Below are 19,210 nucleotides of genomic sequence, written 5' to 3' on the forward strand. Positions count from 1 at the left end.
AAGTGATAAATGTAAAAGTGTAAATAAATTTTCTCAAAGAATATATCTTCCAAATATTTATATATTTCAAAGATATAATATACTTTTAGATAGCTAATACCAAAACATGGGTGTTTATGTTCAGTAATAAGTAATGACATTCGGTTTGAATTTAAACATAATTGGGTAATGATGTTCGAAATACCTAAATTATGTAATTCCATAAAAGATGATCTCATTTTTATTGATAAAATAATATACTTTTTGCCGAACTAAAATTGAAAGAATCATTTAGTTTAAATACAACTATTGCTCAACTTTAATGCTTTTAATGTTTAATAACATTTATATGATATTGAATCATCAAACTAAGTAGGTATATTGTTTCGAAAAAAACTGGACAACATATAGAAATGTTCAAATAGCGCTTATGCTATATAGGTAACTCGTACCTACCTGTATGTAAATAAACCTTTTTTTAAATTCACGGAAAAAAATACGGAATTGGACTCCATCAGCTCACTAATTGAGTCGAGGAATCAAATTATTATTATTTTATTACTCGTATACATAGTGAGTATCGAAGAGTACCTATGTGAGAATGTGATATTTAAAATGTATTTCTAGTAATTGTAATAAATAAGCCACATACTTGTCTACTTGCATTTACAGCTCTGACTTGAACATTGGGAAATAATCTTCTTATAAATTAAAGTATCCCAAATTAAAAGAACTTCATAATTTACATGTTAAACTTGTTACATAATCAGGTTCTGAAGGAAGGGTTTTGTTTCCCGTTTGTTTTTATGACTATGATCATATTACATAAATAAGGTTAATCTGGGCATTTATTACCATAAACATATTTATTATGGTTAAGTTTATGACTTTTACTTAAAAAGTTTGAAATTAACTAAGACTGGGCAATGGAATCAATTACTTTGTACACAGAAATTTCGATTTTCGGAAAACGTCGTAAAAGACTAGTTATTGTACAGTTAGGTACATAGTGTATCCTAAAAATAGTAAAAATGAATGAAAGAACACAAAATAAGATTTTGATTGACAAAACACATTAAAAGGGAAACTTTGTAGTACCGAATGTATGAAAGAAGTTTTGTCTACATTAATTCTTATGCTGAACCCATTAGCACCCGTGGCAAGCTCAACATTAAATTAAATATTATAAATTAATTAAAATACAATGTAACGCCCTATTTATTGTTACATTGTTCACACAAAAATGCTGTTATTGCTTCTGGTGAATGTAATTAATTAAAATAATCGAAATAATAAGCGATAATTGCGAATTTTGTTCTTCATATTCTATTAAATCAGGTTATTGAATGTTAAAGTACAAACATGGAATTTCGATATTTACCATAAAGTGAATGTACCCCTATTTTTATATAAAACAACAACGTTAACGTTATTAGTGAAATGAATGTAATTGAAGAATACTACACGAATAGTTTTAGTAGTTTCCAGTTGGTTAAAAGATTTTTGTCTTAAATGTGGAACTTCACTTTTTTTCTAAATATTAGATACCTACTTAAGATGGATTTCAAATATTTACAGCTTACACGTACATTAAAAAGCTGATCTAGTCTAGTCATAAATTACTGAACAATTAGAGAAAATATAGAGCATCCATTTCTATGCAAAAACCAAAGTATCCTTCGAATATTTTTATGCTTCTTACTTAAGTAAAACGGCCGCATACATATAAACTTACATGTTTAGCGAATAGAATCCAATATCCTTACACAATATACTTAATATCAAAGGTAAAAAATATTATAACAGTTTTGATGTCAAAAAAATGTAATACAATGTAACCTAAAGCAAAAAAAAAAGAAAAAGCTCCAATAAAATGCGGTAAGCTTAAGATGCGGAGAAAGCTACTGATAAAGATATTAAATGTGTATAATTTTGTCACAATAAAACAGGAATTTGGGTGAAAATTCTAATTCTGTAACATTACAGTCTGCATAACGATGGTCCTATTTAAACAGAATTGTGGGATACAATAAAGTTTAAATATTAGCACAATTATAATTCTCCAAGCTACGATTGTATACCTACTTAAATCATTTTACATTAACACGATCAGGACTCGAACCTGTATACTCTACGGTGACTGACCAAGTCACTACCCAGACAGGCCGTCAAGCATTATAATCACGAAAAATATTCGATAATCTATATATATAAAAGAAAGTCGTGTTAGTTACTTCGCTTATAACTCAAGAACGGCTGAACCGATTTAGCTGAAAATTGTCAGGGAGGTAGTTTAGAGCCAGGAGAAGGACATAGGATACTTTTTATCCCGTTCGAAATAAAAAAAAAGTCTGCTTATTTATTGCCATTAAGGCGGAACAAAGTTCGCCGGGTCAGCTAGTATTCAATAAAATTAATCAATTAATAAACGAATATAATCTAGTAGCTGTGGATGACCAAAAAAGGCACCCAATAAATGAATACCTATTGGAGAAGTAATCGAAAATTGTAATCGAAATATGTTTAATATTTATCGGCAAATATAATTATTATGGCTCTAGGTATAATTAATGTTTCTCTGAAATACGCATATAACGCCCTCACGAAGCTGAAGTGGGTCAGCAGAAAAATAGCTATGACTAACTTTCTGGCATGTTTCTTAACACGTATTTACGAAAATCTTTTATTTTCTACTAGCTGACCCGGCGAACTTCGTACCGCCTTAGCGTAGAGATTTTCTTTATATTTTTTTCCGTAAAAACCTTGTACAGAGTATTAGAAAACTAAAAAAAAAAATCAGCCAAATCGGTCAAGCCGTTTTCATGTTATGTCGTGACAACGGAAAACGGGTTTCATTTTTATATATATAGATAATATGATTTTTAGTAGTAAGCCATTTTTCTTATAGCACTGATGATATTTTATTTCAGTTGAAGGGTGGGGATGGCAACCCATCAATATTATAGGTACATGGTATTTATGTTCCAGCTGATTTAACTTTAATCTAAAAACAACGGTTATCAATATTTTCTTTATGGTCCAAGTTAATTCTATTTTCAAGTTAAATTTTCGAAATTCTGTAACCTATACAAGTTGATGAGCCCGATGAGAGAAAGAGCCTATGTAATATGTACTAAAAACTATGATGAGGACATGTTTTCATTTAAAAATTAGCATTTCTAATATGTATTTGATGTACCTATGTAATGTATTTTATGCCGATTTAGAAAAAAAATATTTTGATCTTTCACATTGATAACATACATTTGCTACATCTCATTTTCGGCATATCTAGTAGCTATTTGCCATGCTTTGTCGTAAAGCTTCAAGCAACATCAATCAAATAATTGATTATAAATCATGTAAAAAAACACTTGGTTTCACTTACACCCTTCTACCACCCAACTGTAGGTACTGGCGGAAGCACATCAAGCTAATTATTTCTTTAGCGTCTTTTGTATTAAGTATAAAGTGCTATTTCGCATCAAAATGTAATTAAAATAATATTATAAACTGATATGCTGTCGCCTGCACAATTACTGCATACATAAAGGACATAATATAGTTCTATGTATGCAACGGCTCTACTTGTTGTACTGAGATGACAATATCAGTTACAAAAGACAAAAAATTGGTGAAATTGGTACAGGCAGTACACATCGGCACACTTACATTTAGTGAAACACAAAAAAGTATAAAATTTAAACTTGTACTTTCCATGACTTTTGACAACATGACGTCATGACATGTCGGCAAGTCAGCGGGTTTTTGTGTAGATGTTACGGTAAATGTGATAAATGTGAAAACTATTACTAATTACCGGTTATTATGAATAATTACCGCAAGTCGAGGTAAAAGTAATAAATTAATCACATTAATTTATCAGTGATTATTTCATAATGTAACCTTAGTACTAACAAATAATAATATCATAAAAGAGAACAACGGCTCATGTATATTTACCGTAACATAGACACTAGACTGCATTTTAAATAAAGCTGTTGTAAAGTTTTTTTTTTAAGATTTACTAGCTCTTAACGCCATCATTCAAGATTGACCAATTCTCTTCTGAGGAGGAGTAAAGGCAGAAACAGGGTATACTTCACAACGGGATGACACAGTTAACTGCTGTGCAAGCCAGAAGTTCACACGAGATTTTAAGAAGTTTGTATTTTGCACGTGAACATTGAGATTGAGTCTTGAACGATTGAAAATGAGAAGACATGTACCCTTCACTGATGAGGGCAGAGTTCTCGTAAACCAGAATAATGGAGATATTAATGCAAAAATAAGAACGTTACATTCAGTCTTATTTTGAAATGAAGTATACTCTGTATACTGACTGACATACTGCGGTGGTTCAATGCAATTTATTATATTTTCTCTTTCTGTTTTAATGTTTTCAATAAAAATTACTTCGAACTGTTTATGTTTAAATCTATTGTTTAATTAAGCATAGAAAATAGTCATATTACCTATAATTTATTTATCTTGATTTTTGATGTTCCGTTAAATGTGCCGGTGTGTAGGTAAGGTACCTTATCTGCTCTTAAAAACTACAGCTAACTTTACACAGGTACAATTAATGGAAGATATAAATATAATAAAAATAATCAAATGATGTGTAGGTACCTACTAGCTGTGGCAGCATACTTATCTTTGCCAACTGCCAATAATGATTTATGAATACTATAAACAATATATCAGATAAGAATCTGTTACCTGTCTGTCTGTACCTTAACTCGATCTGATATGTCCTTTATGAAAAGATTTTACTTGGTACCATTCAGTGAGATAAACTCAAACGGATGCCTAGTGTATTTTGCTGAATGCCAATTCTATTGTGCGATCTGCCGGACCTACACAATAACAGTGAGAATAACGTTAGTAGACTTTTGTTAACAAAATTTTATCAACGAAGGTAGGTAAGTAAATTTAGTTCAAATATAAATTGTAAAGTAACGATTCAAACAAACACAGTATTTAACACGTCTCATAACGATTACATAAATACCTTTGGTTTGTTAATGAAAAAGTCACGCACAAGACAGTGACGTTGGGACTTTGGTCGCAGTGAATTGGGCGCCATTCAACAGACAGGTGAGTCGGAAAATTTTACTCCTGTTTTATAACAATTGCTTAATTACTATTGCATTAAACCATACCATCGACTTTCCATCGGCACTAACTGTACAATCGCTTCGATCTGACCGATGCGACCACCTATGACGCGAAATACTCACCAAAAATAAATTCATGCTCAATCTTATATTTAGCGCGCTTGCTCGGATCACGGCGAGCAGCCAGTTGAACGGAGATTTTGTACCGATCACAGATCATTTAATAATATAAAAACAAAAAAAAAACGGCGTCTTGTGTACTCTGAGTGGATAAACAATAAACATCAGGAATGGTCAGCCGAGGACTCCCGGCACAAGGTGGTCCGAGCGACTCAAGGTAAAGCCACTACTAGTCCAAAATAATCCACACAGTGATCATAGTACACAACTTATTCACACCTATTTCCACACAAGCCCACGCAAATACACCGTGTTTTCAGTCACTGATGCTCACACTGAAACGAAATGTTGTGTTCTTAGTATAACGGTGAAAAAGTGATCAATTCGGTGGGTCCGTGTGGGATATAATCATTAAAACATTATAAACACATCACCAATTGCATTGATGCTGAACAAAACAAATTTTAATGTTCTTTAGATAGTTTTGTAATATTGTTTCAATAATTAAACATATGGAATCTGAATTTTCGCCAGATAAAGAGAAAAGTATCCCACCGGTGCCAATTAAAACCTATCAATGGGAAGATTTGCGGAGAGCTCGTGAAGTGGGAGCATATCCTTGGACCCACCTGCTGAAAACACCTCTGGAGGGAGAAATCACGGCGGAGGACATCATCAGAGAGACCACACCGAGAAGAAGCATGTCTCGCGAAGTTTCAAAGTCAAGGACACATTCTCCTGTTGACAGAGATGTCCAGCGCATCCTTAACCTGGACTCCTCTCCAGGAAGCAGCAGGAAACATGGCGAAGAAGGAGAAGATGAGGGAGTACATATACCAAATTTTTCAAAAGAAGTGTCTTTGGATTCAGAGGAAGATAACATCAACCAGGCAGTGAAAGCATACATGGTTAAGAGCCCTGACAACCAACCGAGTTCAACGCAAACACATTTAGCAACACCGATAGAAATACCTAAAAACGTTTCTCCTAAAGGTATTTTAAAGCGTCGAGTGCCAGAACAACAATACAGCATAGGAGTGACAGAGGTACGGGAAAAAACAAAATGTTGTCATCCATTAGTAAACAAAATAAAACATTTGGCCGACAAGACATTACATAAGTTAGAAAAGATGGATAGTGAAAAGTCACCAGTAGCTAAGCGAAAGAAAAATCAAGAAGATGGTCAAGAAATAAGACAGCTTAGGTCTTCTCCGGGTGCAGTAAGAAGACAAAAATTCAGTGCGATTAAGTTAGGAGATTCTGATGAAATGAGTAAGACTATGAGTGTCGATACACCTCCTCCTAGAAAAAAGAAAGAACATATTTACGAAGATATAGAGGAATCAAAACACGCAGAGCCTGAAAAATCTCTTCAGTTTTCTCCAAATGTAGAAGAACGCAACTTTGACAGAGAAGATGATGGCAAAAGTAACAAGGAGAATGAAAGCATATCTGAGAAAAAGTCAGTGTCTTCCTATGATCCGAGCTTAGTGGCAGACGATACAACATCACTGAAACCTGAGGAGCATATAATGGAGAAATTACACAAAAAAGATAATACCAATAACGAGGCAGTGTTATTAGACGAGGAAATGGACCCAGAAGAGCCAAATGTAGATGAAATATTTCAGAACCAGTTAGAGGAAACTAGACCTAAAAATGACTCGCCAAATATAACAATCACCGAAATAATTGATGAAGATATAGAAGTAACCATCGAACAAACCACCACCATCCCAATAGAGTCCTCACCCAGCCCCAGCCCACTGGGAAACAAGGAGAACAGAAATGACGTCGTCTTTGAAAGAGAATGGTCTAAACCCAGCAGGTAATGCATACCTTTCTATTTTAATAATTTAATTAGACTTGTTATAAATCATGTATTTATTGTTGTAACTATATCATACGTAACTATGACATAATAAGTGTTTCAACACATGCAAAGCGAACGCGCTAGCTTCTGACTGTTTGATAAATATAGCACCGGCCGAGCCGTCTTCCTGCACATTGGGCAAGCTCTTTAAAATTGTCATCAGTGTTCGCGGCTGCTTTCACGCTGGTGATTAGTTCATTTACCGTCCGGCTTTCACAAACACGTTTAATGACTCATTGTCTGCGTGCTAATGTCCGTTTGGCTCGATAGTTTACGGGGTATCTGCTAAGTATGCCCTGGATTCGGAATTCCTTTCGGTAGCGAGTAGTTATGAGTAAGCTCCGGCGATGGACATCCGAAGGTGGAACCCCCTTAGAGAAGCCGGTGCGGCCGACCAGGGAAGGCAGCGTGCAATTATACACACCGGACGTTCGTTGTGCGTGTCAATTTTTTCAATGTGATTCGCTTTTACCGGAAAGAGTAAATCCAGTGGGCACACGACCAACGTCGCGAGCTAGCAATTTAATTTCGTATGAGAGGTAAGTAGAGTACCGCCAGCTTTCGTTTTTGATGATTTTGTTGACATTTTATGACTGAAATTACGAGCCACGAAATAAATTCGAAACCGTTGCGTCTTTCGCCCGGCCGCTGCTGTATCTAAAACGAGCGCCGCTTGGCCTAATTGTGACTTGAACAACGTGTGCTGTAGTTAAATATAACTCAAATGTTCTGCAACGAATCAAAATTTTTGCAATATGCTCTAGTTTTTTCTGTTGTCCCCTTTTCAAAATAATGCCATGCGAACTTATTTTTAAGCTTCTATATTTGTACTATGCATAATATGCGAAAGTTTTTACGTAATGTTCCGCTGAGTATAAGAATACTTAATGCTCAAATTATAATTTTAACTGTATCTTTTCAGTGATCACGAATATGAAATCATCGAGAAACCTAATATGGTATATACCGCACCTAGCGTAGATGAAAAACCGGCGTTGGTTAAAACTGATGACGAGCTGTCAAGCACAACGTCTTTAGAACGGAAATATTTACAGCATGCGTCTGATGAGGAAGAGCAACCCGAAGAAAAAGAAAACATACATGATATCAGAAACGACGAAATCCTTAGTGCTGAGGCGCTGCAAAAAGATATTGAGGATCGTTATTTCGTAAATACACCATCAACAGTATCAAGAACGGAATGCGAAGTGAGCACGAGTCAAGTGGATTCATCTGCATTGGAAAACTTGCCTCTCAAACGTGACAGCCGATCGAAAAATAACGAAAGTACTGAAAGCAAAATTCAACAACGAATCAAAGAAGGAACTGGAAAATTAAAATCACAAGCAGATAAACTGAAAACTAAATTGCAAAGCATAAAATCAAAACAATTTTCAATGCCGGAGAAAGCTAGAATCAATTTTCCAGATCGGCCGAAATTCAAAATGCCAGAGCGCCCTAAAATATCACTTCCAGATAGACCAAAATTCACTCTTCCAGACAGAAGGAAGTTTAGTCTTCCAGATCGACCGAAATTCAAGAAAATTAATATATCAGAAAAATTAACAATCAAAGACCGAAAAAAGTTTACTTTGCCAGATAGACCTAAATTTAATGTTCCTGACCTTCCTAAGTTCAAGATGCCAGAGAGACCGAAAATTAATTTTCCCAGCTTAGGTCGAAAAAAGGAATACAAGGTAGATACTGATACAACTGAATTAAGTAGTAACTCACAAAATGTAGCCACTGTAGATTTTGAAGCGAAAACTTTCCCAAGATTATTTAACCGAAAAAAGAAAGCCGAAATTCAAAAAACCTCATCATCACCTACATTGAACAGAGATGACACTCCACCTCCAACATTCACATTTACACGAATGAAAAAATCTAAAGAGGAGCCTTCTTCTTATATTCCTGATAGTCCAGAGCAACCACGAGAATATGGTAACATTGACCACGATGACGAAAACCTAGCCAGTGAAGTTCAACCGAGGAAGCAATTTGAAACAACATACGATTTCGATAAAATGGACACAGAATACTTAGATGAGGAGCCTGAGCCTTCAGATTTCAACGAAAATCGTAACATTTCATCATCATCCATACCGAACATTTCACCGTCTAACCAAGAATACAGCCATGTTATAAACGAAATTGATAACGACGAATTTTTTGTACGACCGAGAGGAATTTCTCGCGAAAATATTCAGGTAAGAGAATACTTGAGCGATGAAATACGACAAGCTTTTAAAATCCCGAAGAATGTCCTCGCAATGATGGGGAGCAATACCGGGGTGAACAACGAACATGAACACGTGTACGACAATGAGCCGGAGGCCGATCCAGAGCTTATGGTGGATGAAAACGACCAGATGAGATATTCAACGGAAGATTTGAACGATAAAGATGACGGTTACTATACATTCCCGCCAGTGAGGCCGTCCCGAGCTAAAAGAAAGAAAAAGGAGACCGAATCCATAAAGTACATAGATGACAGTGTTAACGCCAGCATCCAGTTTAGTGAAGTGGATTTAGGGTTGACTGAAGATCAGCATGACGACCAGATGTTTACTCACGAAGTTGATGACCACAGGATCGAAGAGGACACGTTGGACAGGATGGTGTTCCCTCCACCAGCAGATTTGCATTCAATTCATGAATACGCGAACGATGACGTCATCGAGTACCCTGAGAATGTGCCTATACAGTCTCAGACGCTGCCAATGCCTCCGAGGAGGAAAAAGAAGTTTGGGAAAAAGGACATGAAGCACTCGTCCTTCAACGATTTCAGTGAAATACCGCCCTCGGAGCTATGGGAGGAACCTCACGACCGGACAGACGATGTGAGTATCTTTCTTCATTTCTATATCAGACACATTCACAACTAAACAAAAGTTATAAATTTTCGAAATTTCGATTTTAATAATATTGTCCAGGCATTTTGCTATGCCTTGATAAATGACAATGGTATCATTCCACAAGCACGTCCATTTTAAACCTGAAATGCAGTGTTTTAAGTAATTAGATATAAATAAAGTTGTCATTAAGAATGCAACATAGCGTACCTACCTATTAAATTTAATGACACAAGTTTTGTTGTTTATAATGTAGTACACGATTTAGACCATTGAATTGAATATGTACTTAATTTATTGCCAACCTATCCACCAGTTTTGTTTGTCCAGTCCTAGGACCTGTATTCTGACAAGAAGTTAACAGGTTCGTGTTATGTTACCTGAGGATCATCTAAAAAATATTAGTTACTATTTTAGTAACAATGTATGGAAAGATGTCAAATTTTACAATATTATATCAATAGTCTTGTACTAAACATAGGTATTGCAGTCATGAAGAGGTCTGTTCAAATTATGGCTAGACTGAAGTATATATTTTAAGAGCCTGCACTAAAAAGAGCGAATAAAACTGCGTTGTCATTCTTCTACATAGGTCTCTACTTCAAATAGGTAATAGTAACTAGGTACCTACTTCAAATAATTCTAAAAATTAATTATCAAAATTCTATAAGCTCATTAGAAAGAAATAAAATGAAGATTGGCAACAGTAAAATCACGGGAAACCTAGTTCATGAAACTCATCGCAACTCGTCTACTGTATCATTGATACAGGGTTACAACTTAATTATAATTATAAAAGTAATTTCTACCTTTTTTACAAAACTATCTGTTTAGACGTTACTTACTACGGAAGAGTAGGTAAATTATCATTCCTTTGTTCAGGTTCAAATGTTAACGATTTCAGTAATCTTAAAGTTCCCAACAATTGATGTTGGCGCCAGTCCAGCGGACGCGTACATTTGGCCCAAACGCGTATTATTTTTGGAAGTTCGCTTCTAACTCGATTGTTGACCCAGTTTAGAGCAGGAACGTACAGACAGACGGAATATCGTGTATATATTTTTATTTTGAGTGGCAAGGTCGTTCAAAGACGCAGATATATCGCTTCGTCATCTTGAGGTTATTGCAAAATAACTAAGAACAATTTGAGAATATTTTTCTGTGTATTAAAATTAGAGTGCACACGAGTATTTACGAGTTTAATAAGTTTAAGCACTAAAACTTAAATTAAATAAAATGTGTACAATTTGATAACCCAATAATAATGTTCAACTATGTTCATTTTACTTAAAATAAACGAGATTTTCAATTTTGGTAGATAAATAATTAAGGATGTTAAAATGACCTAGGTACTTAAAAGACACATTGTACAGTCAAAACATTCTGAGCAGAAAACTGTATACATATAAAATATTTTTAGTAATTAGACGAAATAATTTTGCATAACAATGTATTTACCTACATTGAGGAAGATTTTTACTAATAAATATAAAAAATTGGGTATTATTTTGGGTGTTATTATGTATTTACTTACATGCAGCTAGGTAAGTAGTTTGGAAAGAGAAAGGTACGTGATCAAACAAACAAAAACTAAGAACCAATAATAAAGCTATATGACGTCCTGAAAGTATACCTATGTAACAAAGCTCAAGCATTTATCCGTAATGTAGTTTCATCATCATCATCATCATTTCAGCCATAGGACGTCCACTGCTGAACATAGGCCTCCCCTAATGCTTTCCATGTTGATCGATTGGTAGCGGCCTGCGTCCAGCGCTTCCCCGCTACCTTTACGATGTTGTCGGTCCACCTTGTGAATGTAGTTTAAATGGTTTGTAATAGATCCATAAATAAACCGAGTCATACGTGTGATAAAAAATGAAGCAAATCATCCCAAGATGAATCTTAATGTGAAACAATTAGGCTCTATTGATTTTTACAGGATTGGCTAGATCATAATGTAATTTTCTTAATGCTAGACCAGGAAACATTTTTAACACATCTACGTAAAGAGAACTGACTTCAACGTCGATTGTAACATATAATTTTTACTAAGACAATCGTGGGGGCGGTCCGCCCCGGGTGCCAAGCATCAGGGGGTGACAAAAGTCGCGCAGATTAGTACTCACTGGTGCATCTGCATGACAAAGATCATGATACGGGGGGGAGGGGGGGGGGTACGATTGGTGTGACCAGACTTGACCATTCTGGGGTGCCATATAGTCCCGAGCATGGGAGGGGGGTGATCGCCCTGGGTGCCAAGCCATGCTACGCCGCCACTGCACTCAAATAATACAATTACAATTTTTTGAGAAAATGATGATTATCAACATTAAAATGTATTCTTGATGCAAAATAACGTGTCAATTTGTACAATTTCAGATTATCGTGTACCGCACGGAACACGAGTACATCGTGCCTCCGTCTGAGACGGTGGCCACGCAGCGCAGCCCCGTGCCGCCGCGCCGCAACCGCTCCAGGAGCTCCCGCAGCTCTTTCTGCGACGACGACCGCACCTCGCACGGTGCCGAGTCTCTCACCCTCGACACCCACATCCCACACATAGAAGAAATCGAAGCGGAGCGCGAAATACGCCAAGAAAGCCCCGGATACGCCACCGTAGACAAAGGACCTAACGCTCCCAGCAAGGGCATCCGCAGATCACTCAGCAAAACACCACCTGCCCGTCGCCGCAAGAGCAACAGCTCGGAACGTAAATACTACACTGTCGGCTCTACCAAGAGCATCCCTGACCGACCCCCAAGAAAGAAGTCTTCAACGAGTCTAATGACCCTAGACAGCTTTTCAAAACGCTCAATCAGTGGCGATTTCACGCAATATGTAGAAATCGACGAACCTCAAGTTGAAGAGGTACACAAGGATTTGAAATCAGGCGAAGTACTGAGCAAAATGAAAGACAGGCCTTTGCCACCACCTCCGCGACCACCTAGAGGCCCTAGAAGAAAAAAAAGGAGTAAGGACAATACTGAAGATGATATACTAGCTGCGCAATCTGTGTCTACGACAGAATTATCATCTATGCCCTTAGAAGAAAGTAGGCCCGAAGACGTAGTCGAGATAGAGGTTTCAACACAAACAGACCCTCTTCCAGATGATGTGGATTATGAACTTGGTATGGATGAAAATTTAGATATCTCGATGTCTAGTTCTCTTCGTGATATTGTCGACGAGGAATCAATCTTGGGTAAAAGCCACAGTAAAATAGTAGAAAGTCCTCGCTTTTCACGCCCAACTTCTCGTTCAGAGAAATCTTTTAAATTTTCAGACCCTAAACTGTCAGAACTGGCCAAAGCAAATATTGGCCGTACATCGCCCACTGTAATATTAGTGGAAAGACGCGTGTCAAGTCCAACTCGAATTAACGAACGGGAAGAAATGCTTACTGAAGCGTCGTTAACTGTACAACACATAGATATTGATGAAACTCAGATACCAGATGTACCACCGCTACCAAGGTCAAGAGGTGTTACAAGCCCCATTCAAAAATCAAAAGCCATACCTCTTCCGAACGATGAACGTGCTTTAGAAAGAGTAACTGATACAAGCAGAGACATTCAATTGGATAACTTAGTGACACAGCGACTGCAGGTCAGAGATCTAGATGTAGGACGACTGAATGTATCAGAGCTGCAAGCAAGTAAGATTTTGGTATCAGACATAGAGGGAATGACTTTACAAGTAACCGAACTGGACTCGAAATCTGGGCATATATCGGTGAGTGGTATTGAGTTTTCACAATCGGTTATAGACGAGATCGTAAAGAAGTTTGCTGAAATAACAACGTCCCAAGCACCGCCCCCTGCGCCTCCTGTACCTCCTCCGTCAGTTGACCACGTAGAATGTCCAAGACCCGTCAGCAGGGAGGAGGAAACTCAAACAGACGCTCCTCCAGAAGTGCCACCGGAACCCAAAGTGGAAGAGAAGCGTGTTGCAGAAGAAGATCAAGCACACGCACCACCTCCCCCTCCCCGACCTATCATTGAGGAAATCTCAACACCTCCTCAAAGACCTCCTCCTCCTGACCTGACTCCACTCCTATACTCTTACCTACAGGATATCAATATCACGCCTGGAACTTTCTACCCTCCCCGCCAATTCCGAGAGCGGCCGATGAGCGAGCATCACGATTCCCAACATCAATCCCCTCCTCCTCCTACCCGACGAGCTAAGAGGAAGCCTGCTGCTCCCCATTCTGAGTCAAGTTCCGACGACGGAAAGCCGCGTCCTTCACCTAGACGGATGGGCCCTCCTGTTAGGGCTCACGAGCCAACTATAACCGAAGCAGGTGCTCAGTTCTTCCGAGTTTGTCAAACCTCTATCAGTAGGACAATTCGCAACATGTTCAACTCTTTGATGACGTACATCAGTGGCACCGAGGACAAGAAGGACGTCCAGATGGCTCTGGTTATCTTCTTGGTGCTGATCGCGGGACTGATCATGTTTGGTCTCAGCGACAGCAGGACGATCCACCATCACCACTGGGAGTTCTTCAACCCACCTGACGGAAAACCATGATTTTACAAGACATTGGCTCACTGTACAGAATTATTTTATTGTTAGAATCTTAGATAATAATGTAGGTAAGTACAGTGGGCCACAGTTCCAGCTACCCATTTCCGTTTTTTCTCTCGTTCTCATCAAATGGCAATTTTTTGTGATAGAACGAGACAACATGACCGGAAAAGGTTGCTGGAACTGTGGCCTATAGTACATAAAAAATATAATCCCATAGCTCTGGATCAAATTATTAAATTGTCATGCAAATTGTTGTCAAAGATTGTACCGCAATTTTTCACACAATGATCTTACCTAAATCTAAAGTTTGTATAGAAAAATAATAAAGTGTTTATTAAAATAACTGTAAGATAATTCGACACTTTGGGAAAAATGCATTTTTGCAAACCAGACTTTCCACTACAGTTTATAAAGTTGTCAATAAACTTGATTTATTGTATAATGCATTAAATAATATTTAATTATTGTAATTAGGGATAATGTAAGCTATATTTTTTTCGTCAATGAAGACACTGTACTTTGTGAACTATCTTAGGCCACCGATCACATTTTCAAATTGTATTAATGAGTAAATTACAATAAAAATAACTCCCAAATTTCTCTCTATTATCAATCAGTTTTACTTATTTTGGAGAATGGCGCGTAAGAAATCTTATTTTCATTTGAATAGTCATCCTTTATTTGAAGTCGGTTAAAATACAAAACAGCCGAATTTCATATTTTAGTTACGTCCAGATTAAAATTTAAATACAATTTAATTTATTCCTTGTAAAATTATATTTGAAATTAAAACTCTTCGAACTTTTTCTAACTATCAGCCATTCTCCTTCAAGCCAATGTTTTGGTCAAATAACTTAATGTTAAATGTGATAATTTATATAAATTATTTATTGTTTTATTACCAAACTAATTTATTGTTTCAAATGTTGCCGATAGACTGCAGAAACCTCTCGGGATGGTGTTTAAATATATCGAAATGTTATTTAGTTGTATGTCCTTTCTTTATTAAATTAACCGCACTGTTGCAATAAATGTAGTGTGTCGGCTGGTGTTATGCATTTTATTAATGTTTTCTTGTGTAATTGTAATATAAAATAAAATTGTATAAAATGTTTCTGTTTATTCCTCTTAATAATACCTACCTACCTTATTTATTAGTCTACAAAATTTTATTAGTTCATTAGGTGTTAAAATTAACAGCGCGGCTAGTTATAGTTTTGAAGTTCGTATACTTCAGTAACTTAACAAAAATACTATTTAAGTTCTAATACACAAAACTATTTATTTTGGATAATGTCGGTTGGGGAACGGAATTCATGTGAAGTAAAATTTTAATAAGAGGTAGGATTAAATTCATTTGCTAACGTAAATACATATTTATATATTATTATGTATACACTTAGTCGAGTTGATCACTTGAATTTTAGCCATATCGAGTCTAGGTACCTACTTACTTACACTAATGTAGAATTGTAGATAAGTACATCAAGGTACATCCATAATAATATACTTAATATACAGGGTGTTAGGTAAATGGGTATATGAGCCGACACTAGCCCATGTTAACATGGTCATATAAAATGGGATGGTGAAGTCAGAAAATTGATTCTTCATTTTAATTATTTTAATTTTCATACAAATCGGATTTTATAATTATTTTTTTAAATATAATATTAGTGTCGAGAAGCAGTGTTTAGAGAAAAATAGTGTAAGTAACTGAGAAGGGAAGGTTCCCCCATCGCCTTTGTCATTTCTGAAAGGCCCATAGAAACTTTAGGTGGGTACATAAGTAAATACTCAGATAAAATTAAGTACGTAAGTACCTACAAAACGTAAAGCGTAGTCGAAAATTAATCATACCTTACATACATAGATTGAACTTTATAGCATAGCGGTAAGTTTGTTTTTACATTTAAGTACGAATATTAGACGACAGCACATCAGGCGTTATAAAATAATCTTATTTCAATTCAATTACCTAACTGGCACAGTCCTAAGCTTGATGAAAATCACTGTTGTGTTCAATATTGTTTTCCTAGGTTTTCATTTTTATTCGATTTCATTCAATTAGTCCCGCTACTACATGTATCCGAATTACGAAGAAAGATGTCGCTGTTATCAAGTGTCAATGTGACAGGTAATGTCATAACTGACCAAGGTCTTTTGGCCAGCGGATTTTTGGGGAAGCAAAGTTATCTTCCTTTTCATTTATTTATTTATTTAATGTTAGTTCGTGTTAACCAATAGTTTGAACGCTTTGAAAGCGGAATTACGAAAACGAGACGCAAAAATAATAGGATGATAGTTGAAAATTATAAATAATACGAGATAATGATTGACTTTAGTTAACAGCAGCGCCAACTGGTGAGCATAAAAACGATAGTAAAAAGGCATTTCTGGCACTTATTTTTGAAGTGCCCTTTGGACACAGTAACAATAAAGTAATCCGTGCTTTGGATCTCTGAAAAAGCGACAGTACCTAGATGGCGCTAGTTAGTTTGATGATATGTCCGCTGTCTTAATTGATTATGTTTTATTATTAATAGATACAACATAAAATTTAAATGCTTAAGGGCCAACTTTGCAATCTTAGTTTCATCACTAAAATAATGATTTTTTTTTGTTTAGGTATAAGATATCACATTAACACAGCTAGAGATGGGTTTCCACCCGGGTAAAAACCCACATGAGGGTGAAAACCCAATAAAAACCCGTTTCATTCCACCCGTGGGTGTTTACACCGGGTGAAAACAAAATAATTTTATAATTATTTCAATTGGTATCTTTTCTTTATTTTTATTGAATTTTTCTCATTTAAATTTATTGATTAATAAGTAATAAGTCAAATTTAACACTAATATGCATTTATATCGTGGCCAAATCGTAAAATTGAACACGTTATGATGTTGTGAACAATTATTTTATAAAATGGTGTTATTTCAAGAATCGTTGAACCGATTTAAAAGAAATTTAGTAGGAACACAATAATTTGTGATCATGGCAAGGACATGGAGGGGGGGATGCCAAAGATGCCAAACTCTCTCTTTGATGACATTACGGTATAACGTTACAAATAACAACACCAACTACAAAGTACTTCTGCTTGAAAACTTGAAATCGACCGCCCTTCCGCCACTGTAACGCATTGTAACGTTTTTCAAGACCTCCTCTCCCCCCAGATTGCATTACGTAACACTAGAACGCCCCATTAGCAACAAATACCACTTCTCACTTTAAAAAGACGCTATTTTTGTTTTCACCCACCAGAATGGGTGATAATGGGTAAAAACCGGGTTTTTACCCAAATCACCCAGTTTAAACCCAATCGGGTGAAATGGGTTTTTACCCACTACCCATCTCTAAACACAGCTGTTCTTCTTTAATTAAAAACCATCAAATTAATTAAAGAATAAGTTCTTATTAATAAACACATAAGTTTCTTAGTTCACACTTGTTTGGAAGTAACGACACAGTTTTATGTAAATTGATGTAGTTAGGCGCTATTGATGCTGTTGCCTACAGCGCCCTCCCAATTGTTTCTGTTTTTTTTCTTTTTTCCACAGATAACTTTACAAATTGGCCTATAAAACTATTTCATTGCAACAATACGCACTAAAAAATAAAAAACAAAACAAACTGAACTAGCTTCGTAAATGTGCAAATGTCAATGACAAAATTCAAAAAATGACATTAACTAAGTTCCTATTTTTTTTTTGTAAATGCTTTTAACTAATCCGACTGCGCCAGAAGAAGGGTTATATTTTTTTTATAAAAAAATTGTCTATTCATTACGAAAGTGATAAAAAAATATTGTTGCCATTAATATTTGTTGGAAGCAAGCGTCGTAAAAGGTTTAAAGTGTTGCTAGAATAAAAAATATAAAACACTTCACGGGTATTTTTACATCTGTCGCAACCTTTTAAAAAATATCTAACAATTATAGTGCAAAATTATTGATGTTTCATCTTAACTAATTTAATTTTTAACATTTGTTTTTTCTATGCCGTTTCCTAACATAGGTCATAAAGCTAAGTCTCCCTCCAGTGAGTGTTTTGTCCTGTACAAACATTCAACATTTTTTGTAGCCAATTTTGTATGAATGTTGACATGTTTTTGTGGATTGTGTAGGGCAATCTATTCGCTGGAAATCCAGCTTAACATCAAACTTTAATTTTTTTACGTTTTAGTTATTTTTCGTCGTTTAGGCACGGCACGGAATAAAAACGTTTGAGTTAATTCATCTAAATTCAGTTTGTTTTAAATCTCAGAGAACCGGTGTGGCAATACTGCATTAAAATATTACCCCCAAGCCAAGAAAAGTACTCTCCAAATTCATAATATTGTAACTGGCAATTATTATCAACTTACGTGCTGTGAACTGCTGTGTGATTAACTCATAAAAAAATGCTAAAAATATCAATAAATGTTTTTTAACATTTTGAAATGCCTCAAGATTCAATACACAATAATAATTTTTATTTAACTAAAATTAATTTATTTTTAAAAATATTCGTTGTTTCAATGAATAATGAAAAGCCTTTATTATTACGACATAAATAATCAAATAGGTTTTTGAACAAGAAAATTTCAATTTTAGTCAATAAATATTGTTTCAATAATGATTATTTTTTCTATTAAAAAAGGCGATAAATAATGCTTCAAGCTAGTATAAAATGATCATGTACATAGTTTTGCACCACAAGCGTCAGTCAGTGAAGTTGGGCGAT

The 19,210-nt window shown here is 35.7% G+C and overlaps 1 protein-coding gene across 2 annotated transcripts; it reads left to right on the forward strand.

The window, feature by feature from the left end:
• The first annotated feature begins 4,789 nt into the window (after positions 1 to 4,789).
• LOC114351802 (titin) lies at positions 4,790 to 15,500 on the forward strand. 2 transcript variants are annotated; one of them, XM_028303132.1, is made up of 4 exons: positions 4,790 to 5,079; positions 5,754 to 7,047; positions 8,015 to 9,935; positions 12,330 to 15,500. In XM_028303132.1, the coding sequence occupies exons 2-4, from the start codon at positions 5,921 to 5,923 to the stop codon at positions 14,481 to 14,483; spliced, it is 5,202 nt and encodes a 1,733-aa protein (XP_028158933.1). In that variant the 5' UTR covers positions 4,790 to 5,079; positions 5,754 to 5,920; the 3' UTR covers positions 14,484 to 15,500. The 2 variants fall into 2 exon arrangements, with proteins under 2 accessions (XP_028158933.1, XP_028158931.1); XM_028303130.1 differs by lacking the exon at positions 4,790 to 5,079 and having other exon boundaries at positions 5,313 to 7,047.
• The last annotated feature ends 3,710 nt before the right edge of the window (positions 15,501 to 19,210 follow it).

Source organism: Ostrinia furnacalis, unplaced genomic scaffold, assembly GCF_004193835.3.
Source record: "Ostrinia furnacalis isolate ACB-3 unplaced genomic scaffold, ASM419383v2 OfSCF1198, whole genome shotgun sequence".
NCBI lineage: Eukaryota > Metazoa > Arthropoda > Insecta > Lepidoptera > Crambidae > Ostrinia > Ostrinia furnacalis.

What these genes read in the sequence shown, in the direction of transcription:
- LOC114351802 (XM_028303130.1), top strand. Translation starts at nt 5,732, where the DNA reads ATGGAATCTGAATTTTCGCCAGATAAAGAGAAAAGTATCCCACCGGTG. An exon ending in GAATGGTCTAAACCCAGCAG is followed by an intron (nt 7,048 to 8,014) that starts GTAATGCATACC and finishes GTATCTTTTCAG; the next exon opens with TGATCACGAATATGAAATCA. An exon ending in CTCACGACCGGACAGACGAT is followed by an intron (nt 9,936 to 12,329) that starts GTGAGTATCTTT and finishes GTACAATTTCAG; the next exon opens with ATTATCGTGTACCGCACGGA.